This window comes from Schistocerca gregaria, chromosome 2 (assembly GCF_023897955.1).
Source record: "Schistocerca gregaria isolate iqSchGreg1 chromosome 2, iqSchGreg1.2, whole genome shotgun sequence".
NCBI classification, from domain to species: Eukaryota; Metazoa; Arthropoda; class Insecta; order Orthoptera; family Acrididae; genus Schistocerca; species Schistocerca gregaria.
The window spans coordinates 924009849-924030341 of record NC_064921.1 but is presented as its reverse complement, the minus strand read 5'-3'; the positions used below and the strand labels follow the sequence as shown (position 1 = coordinate 924030341).

Below are 20493 nucleotides of genomic sequence, written 5' to 3'. Positions count from 1 at the left end.
GCCTTACTTTCGTTACACTACTCAGTCATTTTCTTCGCAAGCTCTGTTCTATTGTAGTTGAGAAATGTTAGTACTGAAGTCTTGGTAAATGCAGTAAATGATAAAGACTTGCGCTCTTTCATATAATCGTAAGTAGCGACAGTAAGGAAATACAAGCTGACAACTGGTAACTACATCCAAGGCAGCCTATCTAAACTGTTGAAAATAAACAAACCATAAGCTCAAAGAATTGTAATTTTTGCTAGACTACTATCGAATTTTGAAGAGTCGAACGCACTTGGGTTCTTCTGTACTGCAAATACTCTACTAGCAGCAGAAATTATTGTAGCTGCTTTTGAAATATCGAACATTGTTTAAACGAATAGCTCGGTAACTGATACATCTATTGAAAGAGATTATGCGTCATTTAGTGAGATGTACTGACTGGAGGATGCCGAGGGGCAGGTTCTGGTGCCGAATTGGGAAGGCTTTTCCTATCGTTCGTGCCCACTGATACCATTCATTCGGTGTTAAATGAATGTGATACGGTTAGATGTCTTTAATGAGTATGTGTGTTATGTGTTGTGTGTGTGTGTGTGTGTTTGTGTGTGTGTATCATGTTCGCATTGTAAGAGGGCCTCTGAATGTAACAGCCCAAACCGATGTACGGATCACTATCAGTAGTGTCACATGGTCTCAATCCATGACACACTGCGGAGAAGATTGGTATTTAATGTAGGACAGGCGATCAGTTACTCCACACTACAGCTCCTTTTTTTCTATACCGGAAAGGGTAATAGAATCACCAACAGCGCGTAAGTTACACAGGAGCCCACTAAGGTACCGACCACGCCCGGCGTTACACAACTTCGGTAGTCTGACGAGAAACGGTATATTCAACGAGGCAAGCCTGTGGGCTCCCATTTTGGTCAAACAGAATTACGACATCTGAAACAGCTCGGGGAATATCTCAGCGGAAGATGTTAGCTTGATCGCCCTGTATAACACTAGCAGTAAAATTAAATTTACTGTAATTATTCAGACTTTCCCTGCGATCTAATGAAATCTGGGTTGCCGGATTTCAGCGCCGTACTTGCACGATATTTCGGTAGCGTAACTCGTTACCTTCATAAGGTGCGACCTGAGACTACTCCTTGAGTGGACCTGGTCCAGTATTTGTGCCTATGACCTTCCCCCTTCACTAGGTGCTCCCTCTGCGGTCCGCGCCCGCTCGCTGCGATCTTTTGGAGCACTGCCGCTCGCGTTTCTGTCCGCTGCAGTCCTGTGTGTTCTTTTTGCTGTTCTCGCCCGGCAGACACGCTACTGGGAGTTCCATCTTCGGTCTGGTGCTTTTGGAATCCCGTCTGTGGTACCTCGCATTCCCCCTGTGGTCCTCTCCCGTCCACTGTGACCTGCTGCAGCGTTGCCGTTCCAGTTTCGGCCCGCTGCGGTTCTACATGTTGCCTTTGCGGACCGCGCCCGTCAGTCCCGAACCTGGACGTTCCATCTTCGGTCTGGTGCACCTGGAACTCTGTATAGAGATCTTTCTCCATGTCCACGCCTTCAGTTCTTCTATTTGTTGAGTGCTGTAGCTGTCCCCGTTGCTTCTTCAGCAATTCCAGAGCATGATCCCAGGCTCTACTTAGCCGGTGCCCGATGTCACGGTTCATGAGATTATCGGCCACTTTTATCTCTATTGACTCACTTATAACACTATCCCAAAATTTTGGCGTCTTTACTAGAAACGTGGTTTCTTCATAATTCATGGCGTGACCTAGTTCTAGGCAGTTGTTGCCCGTCTTAATTGGGTGTGCGTCTGATGTTTCTTGCACCTGATATGTACTGTTCATGTCGCCTGACCAATGTAGCACATGCCACATTGGCAAGGGATATTACAAATCCCTGGTTTCCGTAAGCCCAGGTCGTCCTTGACATTTCCCACCAGTCCCCCGACTGCAGCAGATCGCAACGAGCGGGCGCGGACCGCAGGGGGAGAGCCTGGTGGAGGGGGAAGGCCACAGGCATAAATACTGCACCAGGTCCACTCGAGGAGTAGTCTCGGGTAACACCTGATGAAGGTAACGTGTTACGCTACTGAAAAATCGTGCAAGTGCAACGCTGCTACCTGGCAGAACGAAAAAAAAAAATTGTTCAAAGGGTTCTGAGCGCTATGGGACTTAACATCTGAGGTCATACGTCCCCTAGAACTTAGAACCATTTAAACCTAACTAACATAAGGACAACACACACATCGAAGCAGGATTCGAACCTGCGACCATAGCGGTCGTGCGGTTCCAGACTGAAGCGCCTAGAACCGCTTATGTCCGGCGGAACACCTGAAAACCCAAGATGTCAATAAATTTACTACCTTATAGTATCGCACAGGTGAACGCGACCTGCCGCCTCACGCTGGAGACGGAAGACAAGTGGGGCCAGATCTGGGACAACGGGTCCGGGAACGGCTTGATGGGCGCCGTGGTGCGCGATCTGGTGGACGCGAGCTACGCGTCGCTGGGCTACTGGTACTACGAGCACATCTGGCTGGACTACTCGCGCTCCTACTACCGAACCGGCATCACGTGCCTGGCGCCAAAGCCGCGCCCCCTACCCGGCTGGCAGGTGCCGCTGCTGCCCTTCTCTGCGTACCTGTGGGCCGCCGTCGGGGTCTCCGTGCTCGTTGCCACCGCCGCCCTCTACATCGCCAAGACCAGCTCCACCAGGCTGCTCGGTACGTACCGAAGACCCGTATTACCGCCCTCTGTTTTGCTGCGTACTCTTAAAACATTGTTACTATCTCCCTGATTCAGTGCTGGTCCACCTGAGACGCCCTGCTAAGCCCGCAGGACTGGCAGTGTGGAAAGGGGCCAAAATAAGCGGCTGTCACTTACACTCGAACATACAGCCTTTTATTTGATCCAGCATTACGTGAGAGAAGAAAAAAAAAACGTAGATTTTGTCTTGGAACTTAATTAGCGGCTGACTGCGCCGTACAATCTTATGCCTTGAGGGCAAGATCACTTTAATTTAAAAACGACAAAAGCCAATAATTTAAAGCTCAACCAAAATGGGAAATTTAAAAGCACCTAGTCTTCAGGCCACGAGTGGCCTATCGGGACCATCCGACCGCCGTGTCATCCTCAATGGAGGATGCGGATAGTAGGGGAGTGGGGTCAACACACCGCTCTCCCGGTCGTTGTGATGGTATTCTTGACCGACACCGTTACTATTCGGTCGAGTAGCTCCTCACTTGGCACCATGAGGCTGAGGGCACCCCGAAAAATGGCAACAGCGCATGGCGGCCTGAATGGTCACCCATCCAAGTGCCGACCACGCCTGACAGCGCTTAACTTCGGTGAACTCACGGGAACCGGTGTATCCAACGCGGCAAGGCCGTTGCCAGAAATTTCAAAGACAAAGACTTATCTTAAAATAGTTCCTTAATTAGGCTGAAGGCCTAAAGAATCTAACACTTTAAGAGCAAAATAACTTAAATTCAAAATCTGCTGACGGCCCAACATTTAAGACTCAATAACATGAATTTTAAAGAATGAGATTTTCACTCTGCAGCGGAGTGTGCGCTGATATGAAACTTCCTGGCAGATTAAAACTGTGTGCCCGACCGAGACTCGAACTCGGGACCTTTGCCTCTCGCGGACAAGTGCTCTACCATTCTGGCAGAAGTAAAGCTGTGAGTACCGGGCGTGAGTCGTGCTTCGGTAGCTCAGGTGGTAGCCGGCACGGTAGCTCAGCGTGTTCGGTCAGAGGATTACGTGCCCTCTGTAATAAAAAAAACTGAGTCAACCGATCAACAACGAACATAAATGGATGTCTTACGACGTCCGCCCCGAGCAGATGCAACGAACACATGCAAACAAAATGAGATTTAAAAAAAAAAAAAAAGGTGGTAGAGCACTTGCCCGCGAAAGGCAAAGGTCCCGAGTTCGAGTCTCGGTCGGGCACAAAGTTTTAATCTGCCAGGAAGTTTCATGAATTTTAAAAATGCTAAATGCTTTACATAAAACAGTTCTTAAAATAGGCTGAAGGCCCAGGCCATCTGATGCCTTAAGGGCAAAACAACCTTAATCTAAAAATCGGCTAGAAGTCATACAAGTGCAAACAACAAGAACAAACAAGAAAAGGCAGTCCACCCACGGGCTTTCAGAAGTTCCGAGGGTCGGCCTGGAATTCAAACACTAATGCTCACTTAGGTAAGACAAGCAGTCGGCCAACCATTGCGGATCCGACAGCAACCCAACCGCCCGACAGTCAACGGACCCACCGACAAGATAACCTCCGCTTCACCCGTCCGGCACACAACAAGGACTTAAATGGAACAACGTAGGACATATTGGCGCCTACAATATATTGAGCTGTCAAACACCGCGCTGTACAGCGACAACACGATGAGGAAAATGCACGGCCTGAAATTACGTCAACGGCCATGGCAGGTAACCGGAACGTTAACGGCCACAAGGCAGTATGGTGCACTTCAGTTAAAACAACCAAATTCAGTTAAACTCCACCGGAGGGTGGCTAAAATTTGCCAACTTGAAAACACATGTTGCTCGCGCGAATACCCCAACAGCCGACAACGAACACCAAACAACACAATGTGAAAAGTGGTGACTTACTAGGTGATTAAGTCATAACTCAACTTTTCATGTCCAGGATCTGTAAGGCAAGAAACTCGTAGCAATGGGAACAGCACCACAGTGTGACACCGCATAGAGACCGCCAGCGGTCCGGCCAAACCACGAGCCGTGGAGATTTCCTCGTTGCTCCACTCCAACCGACCAACTGCCCTTACACAGCCCAGACGGAAACTATAAGCGCCAGGCCAAAGATAATCCTTGGTGCGAATATCGGTGCACACCTCTGCTGCTACCGCTGAAAGAGAGGATAACAGCATAATCGCTATAACCGCGGGAGACTAAACACAGAGTAGCAACCAAGATTTAATCCAACGCGTAGCAACAGCCAGCCACGGCTCACCACCGTTGAACGCAATAAAGCAGTAATCCGTCGTGACATGGACTCGATTAACTCAGTGGTGGGGTTATGGAGTTAGCAGGAGGCAGATGTGTACTCGCAAGTTGCCAATTACGGGTCTGCAGTTGGTGGGAGCAGAGCTGATGTCCGATAGTCCGATAGCAACCTAGACGTAATCCGTCAGGTAGAGATGAAGTGATTTTGGTGACCAGGGCATCAACGTGAGTTCACTATCTTGCTCCTCACACTGGCACGATTCTGGCCTTGTGACATGGAGAGTTGCTCTGATGGAAAATTCCTCCACCGCTGGCGATAACATCAGTCGTCTGTCGATGCAGGTGACCCGCCATAATTTTCAGAACCGCAAGCTTTCAGAGTGCCTTAGATAACTACCATAGTGCCCAAGAAAGCAGGTGAATGTCGTGCGAAACATAATTCTCCCTCACCGGTCGCCGTTTCGAGGGCCGATCGCCTGTATGTCTTCGTATCCTGACGCCTTCACCGACCTGGCGTAGCAGTAAACGTCATTCATCTGACTCGGCGACGCGTTTCCAACGATTTACGGTCCAATCTTGATGCTTTCGCGCCCACTGCAGTCGTCACTAAGATGTCATTGTGTCAATATAAGAATACTCAAGAGGTCATCTCCTGAGGAGTCCCAAGGTCAGCAATTTATGTCATGCCCCGTAACACTAGTGACCACAACCGTGTTGTACTGTTTATGAAACGTAGTGCCAAGACTTACGGGTTACCACTGCCATTGAATTTTAACATAAGTACAATTTGTGTTCATTGGAATGAAAGAGAGAGAATTGACGTCTGTAGCGCTGGCGTCTAAGTATGATCAGCTCCACTGGAATAACAGCTTTCTCATCCTATGATAAAGTCATTATTTGCCAGCAGATGAGGTCGCTGGGAAGAAAAATATAAAAACAAAGCCGCCAGTAAAGACTAAGACCCATAAAAAAGAGATTTACATTACGTTAAATTAGGATAAGCGAGTCTGGTTAGAGGAGAAATGCAAAGCTGTAAAAGCATACTTCACAACGGGAAAGACAGACACCGCAAATTGAAGACAATCTCAATGAGAGGGAAGAGGAAGTGGAAGAAGATGAGATGGATAATGTAATACTGTGACACGAATTTGACAGAGCACTGAAAGGGAAAGTCAAAGAGTTTTAGCCTATTCCATTGTTTCTAGCTTTTAACACGGAGAAAGAAGTAAAAGAAACCAAGGATAAATTAGGAAAATGATTCAAATTCATGAAATAGAATTAACCTCTTATGGTTGGATGATGAGGCTATAATTCTGCCAGACACCAAAGGTGCTGGAACGCTGGTACAGTGGACAGACGTTCTAGCATGAACTTTCACAGAAGTGAAACATTCGCCAATTAAATCTGAAAATCTTACACTAAAAGTAGTAGACCTGATTTTTATTTTGGCAGTACAATGTAAGCGTCGGTCAAAAAGTTCCATTCTGAAGGTGTTGCTGCAGCGTATTGACAACGTAGCACGACTCCGATGCAGGTGTATGCGCATCGTCATGTAGAAAGGGATTAGTGTGGCACTCGAGTCTTTCGAAAGTGCGTGAGGTAAATGCGGAAACGTGAACAATGGCGACGTTATTACCAAATCCGTCCAAACACGCCCAACGTGCTGGTATTATTTTCGTTGTTTCCGAAGGACAAACACCGGTAGACATCCGTCAGAGAAAGAAGAACATCTATTGAAGAGCTTGTCTGTTAAAAACCGCAGTTGTGGAATGGCGCGCCATCGCGTCCTACTGCTTCATGACAACTCACGTCCCCATACAGGAAATTTGGTAACGCAGAATTACGCCAATTCAGTTGGGGAGCACTCGAGCACACGGCCTATAGTCCCGATCTCTACCTACGCACTTACAATGTCTTTGGTCCCTATAAAAAAGGTGACAAGTCGACGACTGCAGTCGGACAGCATAAAGTTACGGACCTACTCCATAGAACATCTATTGAAGAGCTTGTCTGTTAAAAACCGCAGTTGTGGAATGGCGCGCCATCGCGTCCTACTGCTTCATGACAACTCACGTCCCCATACAGGAAATTTGGTAACGCAGAATTACGCCAATTCAGTTGGGGAGCACTCGAGCACACGGCCTATAGTCCCGATCTCTACCTACGCACTTACAATGTCTTTGGTCCCTATAAAAAAGGTGACGAGTCGACGACTGCAGTCGGACAGCATAAAGTTACGGACCTACTCCGTAGAACATCTATTGAAGAGCTTGTCTGTTAAAAACCGCAGTTGTGGAATGGCGCGCCATCGCGTCCTACTGCTTCATGACAACTCACGTCCCCACACAGGAAATTTGGTAACGCAGAATTACGCCAATTCAGTTGGGGAGCACTCGAGCACACGGCCTATAGTCCCGATCTCTACCTACGCACTTACAATGTCTTTGGTCCCTATAAAAAAGGTGACGAGTCGACGACTGCAGTCGGACAGCATAAAGTTACGGACCTACTCCGTAGAACATCTATTGAAGAGCTTGTCTGTTAAAAACCGCAGTTGTGGAATGGCGCGCCATCGCGTCCTACTGCTTCATGACAACTCACGTCCCCATACAGGAAATTTGGTAACGCAGAATTACGCCAATTCAGTTGGGGAGCACTCGAGCACACGGCCTATAGTCCCGATCTCTACCTACGCACTTACAATGTCTTTGGTCCCTATAAAAAAGGTGAGGAGTCGACGACTGCAGTCGGACAGCATAAAGTTACGGACCTACTCCGTAGAACATCTATTGAAGAGCTTGTCTGTTAAAAACCGCAGTTGTGGAATGGCGCGCCATCGCGTCCTACTGCTTCATGACAACTCACGTCCCCATACAGGAAATTTGGTAACGCAGAATTACGCCAATTCAGTTGGGGAGCACTCGAGCACACGGCCTATAGTCCCGATCTCTACCTACGCACTTACAATGTCTTTGGTCCCTATAAAAAAGGTGAGGAGTCGACGACTGCAGTCGGACAGCATAAAGTTACGGACCTACTCCGTAGAACATCTATTGAAGAGCTTGTCTGTTAAAAACCGCAGTTGTGGAATGGCGCGCCATCGCGTCCTACTGCTTCATGACAACTCACGTCCCCATACAGGAAATTTGGTAACGCAGAATTACGCCAATTCAGTTGGGGAGCACTCGAGCACACGGCCTATAGTCCCGATCTCTACCTACGCACTTACAATGTCTTTGGTCCCTATAAAAAAGGTGACGAGTCGACGACTGCAGTCGGCAGCATAAAGTTACGGACCTACTCCGTAGAACATCTATTGAAGAGCTTGTCTGTTAAAAACCGCAGTTGTGGAATGGCGCGCCATCGCGTCCTACTGCTTCATGACAACTCACGTCCCCATACAGGAAATTTGGTAACGCAGAATTACGCCAATTCAGTTGGGGAGCACTCGAGCACACGGCCTATAGTCCCGATCTCTACCTACGCACTTACAATGTCTTTGGTCCCTATAAAAAAGGTGACGAGTCGACGACTGCAGTCGGACAGCATAAAGTTACGGACCTACTCCGTAGAACATCTATTGAAGAGCTTGTCTGTTAAAAACCGCAGTTGTGGAATGGCGCGCCATCGCGTCCTACTGCTTCATGACAACTCACGTCCCCATACAGGAAATTTGGTAACGCAGAATTACGCCAATTCAGTTGGGGAGCACTCGAGCACACGGCCTATAGTCCCGATCTCTACCTACGCACTTACAATGTCTTTGGTCCCTATAAAATTGGTGACGAGTCGACGACTGCAGTCGGACAGCATAAAGTTACGGACCTACTCCGTAGAACATCTATTGAAGAGCTTGTCTGTTAAAAACCGCAGTTGTGGAATGGCGCGCCATCGCGTCCTACTGCTTCATGACAACTCACGTCCCCATACAGGAAATTTGGTAACGCAGAATTACGCCAATTCAGTTGGGGAGCACTCGAGCACATGGCCTATAGTCCCGATCTCTAATTATGCACTTACAATGTCTTTGGTCCCTATAAAAATGGTGAGGAGTCGACGACTGCAGTCGGACAGCATAAAGTTACGGACCTACTCCATAGAACATCTATTGAAGAGCTAGTCTGTTAAAAACCGCAGTTGTGGAATGGCGCGCCATCGCGTCCTACTGCTTCATGACAACTCACGTACCCATACAGGAAGTTCGGTAACGCAGAATTACGCCAATTCAGTTGGGGAGCACTCGAGCACACGGCCTATAGTCCCGATCTCTACCTACGCACTTACAATGTCTTTGGTCCCCATAAAAAAGGTGACGAGTCGACGACTGCAGTCGGACAGCATAAAGTTACGGACCTACTCCGTAGAACATCTATTGAAGAGCTTGTCTGTTAAAAACCGCAGTTGTGGAAAGGCGCGCCATCGCGTCCTACTGCTTCATGACAACTCACGTCCCCATACAGGAAATTTGGTAATGCAGAATTACGCCAATTCAGTTGGGGAGCACTCGAGCACACGGCCTATAGTCCCGATCTCTACCTACGCACTTACAACGTCTTTGGTCCCTATAAAAAAGGTGAGGAGTCGACGACTGCAGTCGGACAGCATAAAGTTACGGACCTACTCCGTAGAACATCTATTGAAGAGCTTGTCTGTTAAAAACCGCAGTTGTGGAATGGCGCGCCATCGCGTCCTACTGCTTCATGACAACTCACGTCCCCATACAGGAAATTTGGTAACGCAGAATTACGCAAATTCAGTTGGGGAGCACTCGAGCACACGGCCTATAGTCCCGATCTCTACCTACGCACTTACAATGTCTTTGGTCCCTATAAAAAAGGTGACGAGTCGACGACTGCAGTCGGACAGCTTAAAGTTACGGACCTACTCCGTAGAACATCTATTGAAGAGCTTGTCTGTTAAAAACCGCAGTTGTGGAAAGGCGCGCCATCGCGTCCTACTGCTTCATGACAACTCACGTCACCATACAGGAAATTTGGTAATGCAGAATTACGCCAATTCAGTTGGGGAGCACTCGAGCACACGGCCTATAGTCCCGATCTCTACCTACGCACTTACAATGTCTTTGGTCCCTATAAAAAGGTGAGGAGTCGACGACTGCAGTCGGACAGCATAAAGTTACGGACCTCCTCCGTAGAACATCTATTGAAGAGCTTGTCTGTTAAAAACCGCAGTTGTGGAATGGCGCGCCATCGCGTCCTACTGCTTCATGACAACTCACGTCCCCATACAGGAAATTTGGTAACGCAGAATTACGCCAATTCAGTTGGGGAGCACTCGAGCACACGGCCTATAGTCCCGATCTCTTCCTACGCACTTACAATGTCTTTGGTCCCTATAAAAAAGGTGACGAGTCGACGACTGCAGTCGGACAGCATAAAGTTACGGACCTACTCCGTAGAACATCTATTGAAGAGCTTGTCTGTTAAAAACCGCAGTTGTGGAAAGGCGCGCCATCGCGTCCTACTGCTTCATGACAACTCACGTCCCCATACAGGAAATTTGGTAATGCAGAATTACGCCAATTCAGTTGGGGAGCACTCGAGCACACGGCCTATAGTCCCGATCTCTACCTACGCACTTACAATGTCTTTGGTCCCTATAAAAAAGGTGACGAGTCGACGACTGCAGTCGGACAGCATAAAGTTACGGACCTACTCCGTAGAACATCTATTGAAGAGCTTGTCTGTTAAAAACCGCAGTTGTGGAATGGCGCGCAATCGCGTCCTACTGCTTCATGACTACTCACGTCCCCATACAGGAAATTTGGTAACGCAGAATTACGCCAATTCAGTTGGGGAGCACTCGAGCACACGGCCTACAGTCCCGATCTCTACCTACGCACTTACAATGTCTTTGGTCCCTATAAAAAAGGTGACGAGTCGACGACTGCAGTCGGACAGCATAAAGTTACGGACCTACTCCGTAGAACATCTATTGAAGAGCTTGTCTGTTAAAAACCGCAGTTGTGGAATGGCGCGCCATCGCGTCCTACTGCTTCATGACAACTCACGTCCCCATACAGGAAATATGGTAACGCAGAATTACGCCAATTCAGTTGGGGAGCACTCGAGCACACGGCCTATAGTCCCGATCTCTACCTACGCACTTACAATGTCTTTGGTCCCTATAAAAAAGGTGACGAGTCGACGACTGCAGTCGGACAGCATAAAGTTACGGACCTACTCCGTAGAACATCTATTGAAGAGCTTGTCTGTTAAAAACCGCAGTTGTGGAATGGCGCGCCATCGCGTCCTACTGCTTCATGACAACTCACGTCCCCATACAGGAAATTTGGTAACGCAGAATTACGCCAATTCAGTTGGGGAGCACTCGAGCACACGGCCTATAGTCCCGATCTCTACCTACGCACTTACAATGTCTTTGGTCCCTATAAAAAAGGTGACGAGCCGACGACTGCAGTCGGACAGCATAAAGTTATGGACCTACTCCGTAGAACATCTATTGAAGAGCTTGTCTGTTAAAAACCGCAGTTGTGGAATGGCGCGCCATCGCGTCCTACTGCTTCATGACAACTCACGTCCCCATACAGGAAATTTGGTAACGCAGAATTACGCCAATTCAGTTGGGGAGCACTCGAGCACACGGCCTATAGTCCCGATCTCTACCTACGCACTTACAATGTCTTTGGTCCCTATAAAAAAGGTGACGAGTCGACGACTGCAGTCGGACAGCATAAAGTTACGGACCTACTCCGTAGAACATCTATTGAAGAGCTTGTCTGTTAAAAACCGCAGTTGTGGAATGGCGCGCCATCGCGTCCTACTGCTTCATGACAACTCACGTCCCCATACAGGAAATTTGGTAACGCAGAATTACGCCAATTCAGTTGGGGAGCACTCGAGCACATGGCCTATAGTCCCGATCTCTACCTATGCACTTACAATGTCTTTGGTCCCTATAAAAATGGTGAGGAGTCGACGACTGCAGTCGGACAGCATAAAGTTACGGACCTACTCCGTAGAACATCTATTGAAGAGCTAGTCTGTTAAAAACCGCAGTTGTGGAATGGCGCGCCATCGCGTCCTACTGCTTCATGACAACTCACGTCCCCATACAGGAAATTTGGTAACGCAGAATTACGCCAATTCAGTTGGGGAGCACTCGAGCACACGGCCTATAGTCCCGATCTCTACCTACGCACTTACAATGTCTTTGGTCCCTATAAAAAAGGTGACGAGTCGACGACTGCAGTCGGACAGCATAAAGTTACGGACCTACTCCGTAGAACATCTATTGAAGAGCTTGTCTGTTAAAAACCGCAGTTGTGGAATGGCGCGCCATCGCGTCCTACTGCTTCATGACAACTCACGTCCCCATACAGGAAATATGGTAACGCAGAATTACGCCAATTCAGTTGGGGAGCACTCGAGCACACGGCCTATAGTCCCGATCTCTACCTACGCACTTACAATGTCTTTGGTCCCTATAAAAAAGGTGACGAGTCGACGACTGCAGTCGGACAGCATAAAGTTACGGACCTACTCCGTAGAACATCTATTGAAGAGCTTGTCTGTTAAAAACCGCAGTTGTGGAATGGCGCGCCATCGCGTCCTACTGCTTCATGACAACTCACGTCCCCATACAGGAAATATGGTAACGCAGAATTACGCCAATTCAGTTGGGGAGCACTCGAGCACACGGCCTATAGTCCCGATCTCTACCTACGCACTTACAATGTCTTTGGTCCCTATAAAAAAGGTGACGAGTCGACGACTGCAGTCGGACAGCATAAAGTTACGGACCTACTCCGTAGAACATCTATTGAAGAGCTTGTCTGTTAAAAACCGCAGTTGTGGAATGGCGCGCCATCGCGTCCTACTGCTTCATGACAACTCACGTCCCCATACAGGAAATTTGGTAACGCAGAATTACGCCAATTCAGTTGGGGAGCACTCGAGCACATGGCCTATAGTCCCGATCTCTACCTATGCACTTACAATGTCTTTGGTCCCTATAAAAATGGTGAGGAGTCGACGACTGCAGTCGGACAGCATAAAGTTACGGACCTACTCCGTAGAACATCTATTGAAGAGCTAGTCTGTTAAAAACCGCAGTTGTGGAATGGCGCGCCATCGCGTCCTACTGCTTCATGACAACTCACGTCCCCATACAGGAAATTTGGTAACGCAGAATTACGCCAATTCAGTTGGGGAGCACTCGAGCACACGGCCTATAGTCCCGATCTCTACCTACGCACTTACAATGTCTTTGGTCCCTATAAAAAAGGTGACGAGTCGACGACTGCAGTCGGACAGCATAAAGTTACGGACCTACTCCGTAGAACATCTATTGAAGAGCTTGTCTGTTAAAAACCGCAGTTGTGGAATGGCGCGCCATCGCGTCCTACTGCTTCATGACAACTCACGTCCCCATACAGGAAATTTGGTAACGCAGAATTACGCCAATTCAGTTGGGGAGCACTCGAGCACATGGCCTATAGTCCCGATCTCTAATTATGCACTTACAATGTCTTTGGTCCCTATAAAAATGGTGACGAGTCGACGACTGCAGTCGGACAGCATAAAGTTACGGACCTACTCCGTAGAACATCTATTGAAGAGCTAGTCTGTTAAAAACCGCAGTTGTGGAATGGCGCGCCATCGCGTCCTACTGCTTCATGACAACTCACGTACCCATACAGGAAATTTGGTAACGCAGAATTATGCCAATTCAGTTGGGGAGCACTCGAGCACACGGCCTATAGTCCTGATCTCTACCTACGCACTTACAATGTCTTTGGTCCCCATAAAAAAGGTGACGAGTCGACGACTGCAGTCGGACAGCATAAAGTTACGGACCTACTCCGTAGAACATCTATTGAAGAGCTTGTCTGTTAAAAACCGCAGTTGTGGAAAGGCGCGCCATCGCGTCCTACTGCTTCATGACAACTCACGTCCCCATACAGGAAATTTGGTAATGCAGAATTACGCCAATTCAGTTGGGGAGCACTCGAGCACACGGCCTATAGTCCCGATCTCTACCTACGCACTTACAATGTCTTTGGTCCCTATAAAAAAGGTGACGAGTCGACGACTGCAGTCGGACAGCTTAAAGTTACGGACCTACTCCGTAGAACATCTATTGAAGAGCTTGTCTGTTAAAAACCGCAGTTGTGGAAAGGCGCGCCATCGCGTCCTACTGCTTCATGACAACTCACGTCCCCATACAGGAAATTTGGTAATGCAGAATTACGCCAATTCAGTTGGGGAGCACTCGAGCACACGGCCTATAGTCCCGATCTCTACCTACGCACTTACAATGTCTTTGGTCCCTATAAAAAAGGTGACGATTCGACGACTGCAGTCGGACAGCATAAAGTTACGGACCTACTCCGTAGAACATCTATTGAAGAGCTTGTCTGTTAAAAACCGCAGTTGTGGAATGGCGCGCCACCGCGTCCTACTGCTTCATGACAACTCACGTCCCCATACAGGAAATTTGGTAACGCAGAATTACGCCAATTCAGTTGGGGAGCACTCGAGCACACGGCCTATAGTCCCGATCTCTACCTACGCACTTACAATGTCTTTGGTCCCTATAAAAAAGGTGACGAGTCGACGACTGCAGTCGGACAGCATAAAGTTACGGACCTACTCCGTAGAACATCTATTGAAGAGCTTGTCTGTTAAAAACCGCAGTTGTGGAATGGCGCGCCATCGCGTCCTACTGCTTCATGACAACTCACGTCCCCATACAGGAAATTTGGTAACGCAGAATTACGCCAATTCAGTTGGGGAGCACTCGAGCACACGGCCTATAGTCCCGATCTCTACCTACGCACTTACAATGTCTTTGGTCCCTATAAAAATGGTGACGAGTCGACGACTGCAGTCGGACAGCATAAAGTTACGGACCTACTCCGTAGAACATCTATTGAAGAGCTTGTCTGTTAAAAACCGCAGTTGTGGAAAGGCGCGCCATCGCGTCCTACTGCTTCATGACAACTCACGTCCCCATACAGGAAATTTGGTAACGCAGAATTACGCCAATTCAGTTGGGGAGCACTCGAGCACATGGCCTATAGTCCCGATCTCTAATTATGCACTTACAATGTCTTTGGTCCCTATAAAAATGGTGAGGAGTCGACGACTGCAGTCGGACAGCATAAAGTTACGGACCTACTCCGTAGAACATCTATTGAAGAGCTAGTCTGTTAAAAACCGCAGTTGTGGAATGGCGCGACATCGCGTCCTACTGCTTCATGACAACTCACGTACCCATACAGGAAATTTGGTAACGCAGAATTACGCCAATTCAGTTGGGGAGCACTCGAGCACACGGCCTATAGTCCCGATCTCTACCTACGCACTTACAATGTCTTTGGTCCCCATAAAAAAGGTGACGAGTCGACGACTGCAGTCGGACAGCATAAAGTTACGGACCTACTCCGTAGAACATCTATTGAAGAGCTTGTCTGTTAAAAACCGCAGTTGTGGAAAGGCGCGCCATCGCGTCCTACTGCTTCATGACAACTCACGTCCCCATACAGGAAATTTGGTAACGCAGAATTACGCCAATTCAGTTGGGGAGCACTCGAGCACACGGCCTATAGTCCCGATCTCTACCTACGCACTTACAATGTCTTTGGTCCCTATAAAAAAGGTGACGAGTCGACGACTGCAGTCGGACAGCATAAAGTTACGGACCTACTCCGTAGAACATCTATTGAAGAGCTTGTCTGTTAAAAACCGCAGTTGTGGAATGGCGCGCCATCGCGTCCTACTGCTTCATGACAACTCACGTCCCCATACAGGAAATTTGGTAACGCAGAATTACGCCAATTCAGTTGGGGAGCACTCGAGCACATGGCCTATAGTCCCCATCTCTACCTATGCACTTACAATGTCTTTGGTCCCTATAAAAATGGTGAGGAGTCGACGACTGCAGTCGGACAGCATAAAGTTACGGACCTACTCCGTAGAACATCTATTGAAGAGCTAGTCTGTTAAAAACCGCAGTTGTGGAATGGCGCGCCATCGCGTCCTACTGCTTCATGACAACTCACGTCCCCATACAGGAAATTTGGTAACGCAGAATTACGCCAATTCAGTTGGGGAGCACTCGAGCACACGGCCTATAGTCCCGATCTCTACCTACGCACTTACAATGTCTTTGGTCCCTATAAAAAAGGTGACGAGTCGACGACTGCAGTCGGACAGCATAAAGTTACGGACCTACTCCGTAGAACATCTATTGAAGAGCTTGTCTGTTAAAAACCGCAGTTGTGGAATGGCGCGCACATCGCGTCCTACTGCTTCATGACAACTCACGTCCCCATACAGGAAATTTGGTAACGCAGAATTACGCCAATTCAGTTGGGGAGCACTCGAGCACATGGCCTATAGTCCCGATCTCTAATTATGCACTTACAATGTCTTTGGTCCCTATAAAAATGGTGAGGAGTCGACGACTGCAGTCAGACAGCATAAAGTTACGGACCTACTCCGTAGAACATCTATTGAAGAGCTAGTCTGTTAAAAACCGCAGTTGTGGAATGGCGCGCCATCGCGTCCTACTGCTTCATGACAACTCACGTACCCATACAGGAAATTTGGTAACGCAGAATTATGCCAATTCAGTTGGGGAGCACTCGAGCACACGGCCTATAGTCCTGATCTCTACCTACGCACTTACAATGTCTTTGGTCCCCATAAAAAAGGTGACGAGTCGACGACTGCAGTCGGACAGCATAAAGTTACGGACCTACTCCGTAGAACATCTATTGAAGAGCTTGTCTGTTAAAAACCGCAGTTGTGGAATGGCGCGCCATCGCGTCCTACTGCTTCATGACAACTCACGTCCCCATACAGGAAATTTGGTAATGCAGAATTACGCCAATTCAGTTGGGGAGCACTCGAGCACACGGCCTATAGTCCCGATCTCTACCTACGCACTTACAATGTCTTTGGTCCCTACGAAAAAGGTGACGAGTCGACGACTGCAGTCGGACAGCATAAAGTTATGGACCTACTCCGTAGAACATCTATTGAAGAGCTTGTCTGTTAAAAACCGCAGTTGTGGAATGGCGCGCCATCGCGTCCTACTGCTTCATGACTACTCACGTCCCCATACAGGAAATTTGGTAACGCAGAATTACGCCAATTCAGTTGGGGAGCACTCGAGCACACGGCCTATAGTCCCGATCTCTACCTACGCACTTACAATGTCTTTGGTCCCTATAAAAAAGGTGACGAGTCGACGACTGCAGTCGGACAGCTTAAAGTTACGGACCTACTCCGTAGAACATCTATTGAAGAGCTTGTCTGTTAAAAACCGCAGTTGTGGAAAGGCGCGCCATCGCGTCCTACTGCTTCATGACAACTCACGTCCCCATACAGGAAATTTGGTAATGCAGAATTACGCCAATTCAGTTGGGGAGCACTCGAGCACACGGCCTATAGTCCCGATCTCTACCTACGCACTTACAATGTCTTTGGTCCCTATAAAAAAGGTGACGAGTCGACGACTGCAGTCGGACAGCATAAAGTTACGGACCTACTCCGTAGAACATCTATTGAAGAGCTTGTCTGTTAAAAACCGCAGTTGTGGAATGGCGCGCCATCGCGTCCTACTGCTTCATGACAACTCACGTCCCCATACAGGAAATTTGGTAACGCAGAATTACGCCAATTCAGTTGGGGAGCACTCGAGCACACGGCCTATAGTCCCCATCTCTACCTACGCACTTACAATGTCTTTGGTCCCTATAAAAAATGTGACGAGTCGACGACTGCAGTCGGACAGCTTAAAGTTACGGACCTACTCCGTAGAACATCTATTGAAGAGCTTGTCTGTTAAAAACCGCAGTTGTGGAATGGCGCGCCATCGTGTCCTACTGTTTCATGACAACTCACGTCCCCATACAGGAAATTTGGTAATGCAGAATTACGCCAATTCAGTTGGGGAGCACTCGAGCACACGGCCTATAGTCCCGATCTCTACCTACGCACTTACAATGTCTTTGGTCCCTATAAAAAAGGTGAGGAGTCGACGACTGCAGTCGGACAGCATAAAGTTACGGACCTACTCCGTAGAACATCTATTGAAGAGCTTGTCTGTTAAAAACCGCAGTTGTGGAATGGCGCGCAATCGCGTCCTACTGCTTCATGACTACTCACGTCCCCATACAGGAAATTTGGTAACGCAGAATTACGCCAATTCAGTTGGGGAGCACTCGAGCACACGGCCTACAGTCCCGATCTCTACCTACGCACTTACAATGTCTTTGGTCCCTATAAAAAAGGTGACGAGTCGACGACTGCAGTCGGACAGCATAAAGTTACGGACCTACTCCGTAGAACATCTATTGAAGAGCTTGTCTGTTAAAAACCGCAGTTGTGGAATGGCGCGCCATCGCGTCCTACTGCTTCATGACAACTCACGTCCCCATACAGGGAATATGGTAACGCAGAATTACGCCAATTCAGTTGGGGAGCACTCGAGCACACGGCCTATAGTCCCGATCTCTACCTACGCACTTACAATGTCTTTGGTCCCTATAAAAAAGGTGACGAGTCGACGACTGCAGTCGGACAGCATAAAGTTACGGACCTACTCCGTAGAACATCTATTGAAGAGCTTGTCTGTTAAAAACCGCAGTTGTGGAATGGCGCGCCATCGCGTCCTACTGCTTCATGACAACTCACGTGCCCATACAGGAAATTTGGTAATGCAGAATTACGCCAATTCAGTTGGGGAGCACTCGAGCACACGGCCTATAGTCCCGATCTCTACCTACGCACTTACAATGTCTTTGGTCCCTATAAAAAAGGTGACGAGTCGACGACTGCAGTCGGACAGCATAAAGTTATGGACCTACTCCGTAGAACATCTATTGAAGAGCTTGTCTGTTAAAAACCGCAGTTGTGGAATGGCGCGCCATCGCGTCCTACTGCTTCATGACAACTCACGTCCCCATACAGGAAATTTGGTAACGCAGAATTACGCCAATTCAGTTGGGGAGCACTCGAGCACACGGCCTATAGTCCCGATCTCTACCTACGCACTTACAATGTCTTTGGTCCCTATAAAAAAGGTGACGAGTCGACGACTGCAGTCGGACAGCATAAAGATACGGACATACTCCGTAGAACATCTATTGAAGAGCTTGTCTGTTAAAAACCGCAGTTGTGGAATGGCGCGCCATCGCGTCCTACTGCTTCATGACAACTCACGTCCCCATACAGGAAATTTGGTAACGCAGAATTACGCCAATTCAGTTGGGGAGCACTCGAGCACACGGCGTATAGTCCTGATCTCTACCTACGCACTTACAATGTCTTTGGTCCCTATAAAAAAGGTGAGGAGTCGACGACTGCAGTCGGACAGCATAAAGTTACGGACCTACTCCGTAGAACATCTATTGAAGAGCTTGTCTGTTAAAAACCGCAGTTGTGGAATGGCGCGCCATCGCGTCCTACTGCTTCATGACAACTCACGTCCCCATACAGGAAATTTGGTAATGCAGAATTACGCCAATTCAGTTGGGGAGCACGCGAGCACACGGCCTATAGTCCCGATCTCTACCTACGCACTTACAACGTCTTTGGTCCCTATAAAAAGGTGAGGAGTCGACGACTGCAGTCGGACAGCATAAAGTTACGGACCTACTCCGTAGAACATCTATTGAAGAGCTTGTCTGTTAAAAACCGCAGTTGTGGAATGGCGCGCCATCGCGTGCTACTGCTTCATGACAACTCACGTCCCCATACAGGAAATTTGGTAATGCAGAATTACGCCAATTCAGTTGGGGAGCACTCGAGCACACGGCCTATAGTCCCGATCTCTACCTACGCACTTACAATGTCTTTGGTCCCTATAAAAAGGTGAGGAGTCGACGACTGCAGTCGGACAGCATAAAGTTACGGACCTACTCCGTAGAACATCTATTGAAGAGCTTGTCTGTTAAAAACCGCAGTTGTGGAATGGCGCGCCATCGCGTCCTACTGCTTCATGACAACTCACGTCCCCATACAGGAAATTTGGTAACACAGAATTACGCCAATTCAGTTGGGGAGCACTCGAGCACACGGCCTATAGTCCCGATCTCTTCCTACGCACTTACAATGTCTTTGGTCCCTATAAAAAAGGTGACGAGTCGACGACTGCAGTCGGACAGCATAAAGTTACGGACCTACTCCGTAGAACATGTATTGAAGAGCTTGTCTGTTAAAAACCGCAGTTGTGGAATGGCGCGCCATCGCGTCCTACTGCTTCATGACAACTCACGTCCCCATACAGGAAATTTGGTAATGCAGAATTACGCCAATTCAGTTGGGGAGCACTCGAGCACACGGCCTATAGTCCCGATCTCTACCTACGCACTTACAATGTCTTTGGTCCCTATAAAAAGGTGAGGAGTCGACGACTGCAGTCGGACAGCATAAAGTTACGGACCTACTCCGTAGAACATCTATTGAAGAGCTTGTCTGTTAAAAACCGCAGTTGTGGAATGGCGCGCCATCGCGTCCTACTGCTTCATGACAAC

At 48.3% G+C, this 20493-nt stretch overlaps 1 protein-coding gene across 1 annotated transcript in view; it reads left to right on the top strand.

The window, feature by feature from the left end:
* The first annotated feature begins 2328 nt into the window (after positions 1–2328).
* LOC126336057 (uncharacterized) overlaps positions 2329–20493 on the top strand; it is an 84662-nt gene continuing 66497 nt past the window's right edge. The window contains exon 1 of the mRNA XM_049999537.1: positions 2329–2707. Coding sequence (XP_049855494.1) covers positions 2329–2707 — 379 coding nt within the window. The remainder of the gene's footprint in view (positions 2708–20493) is intronic.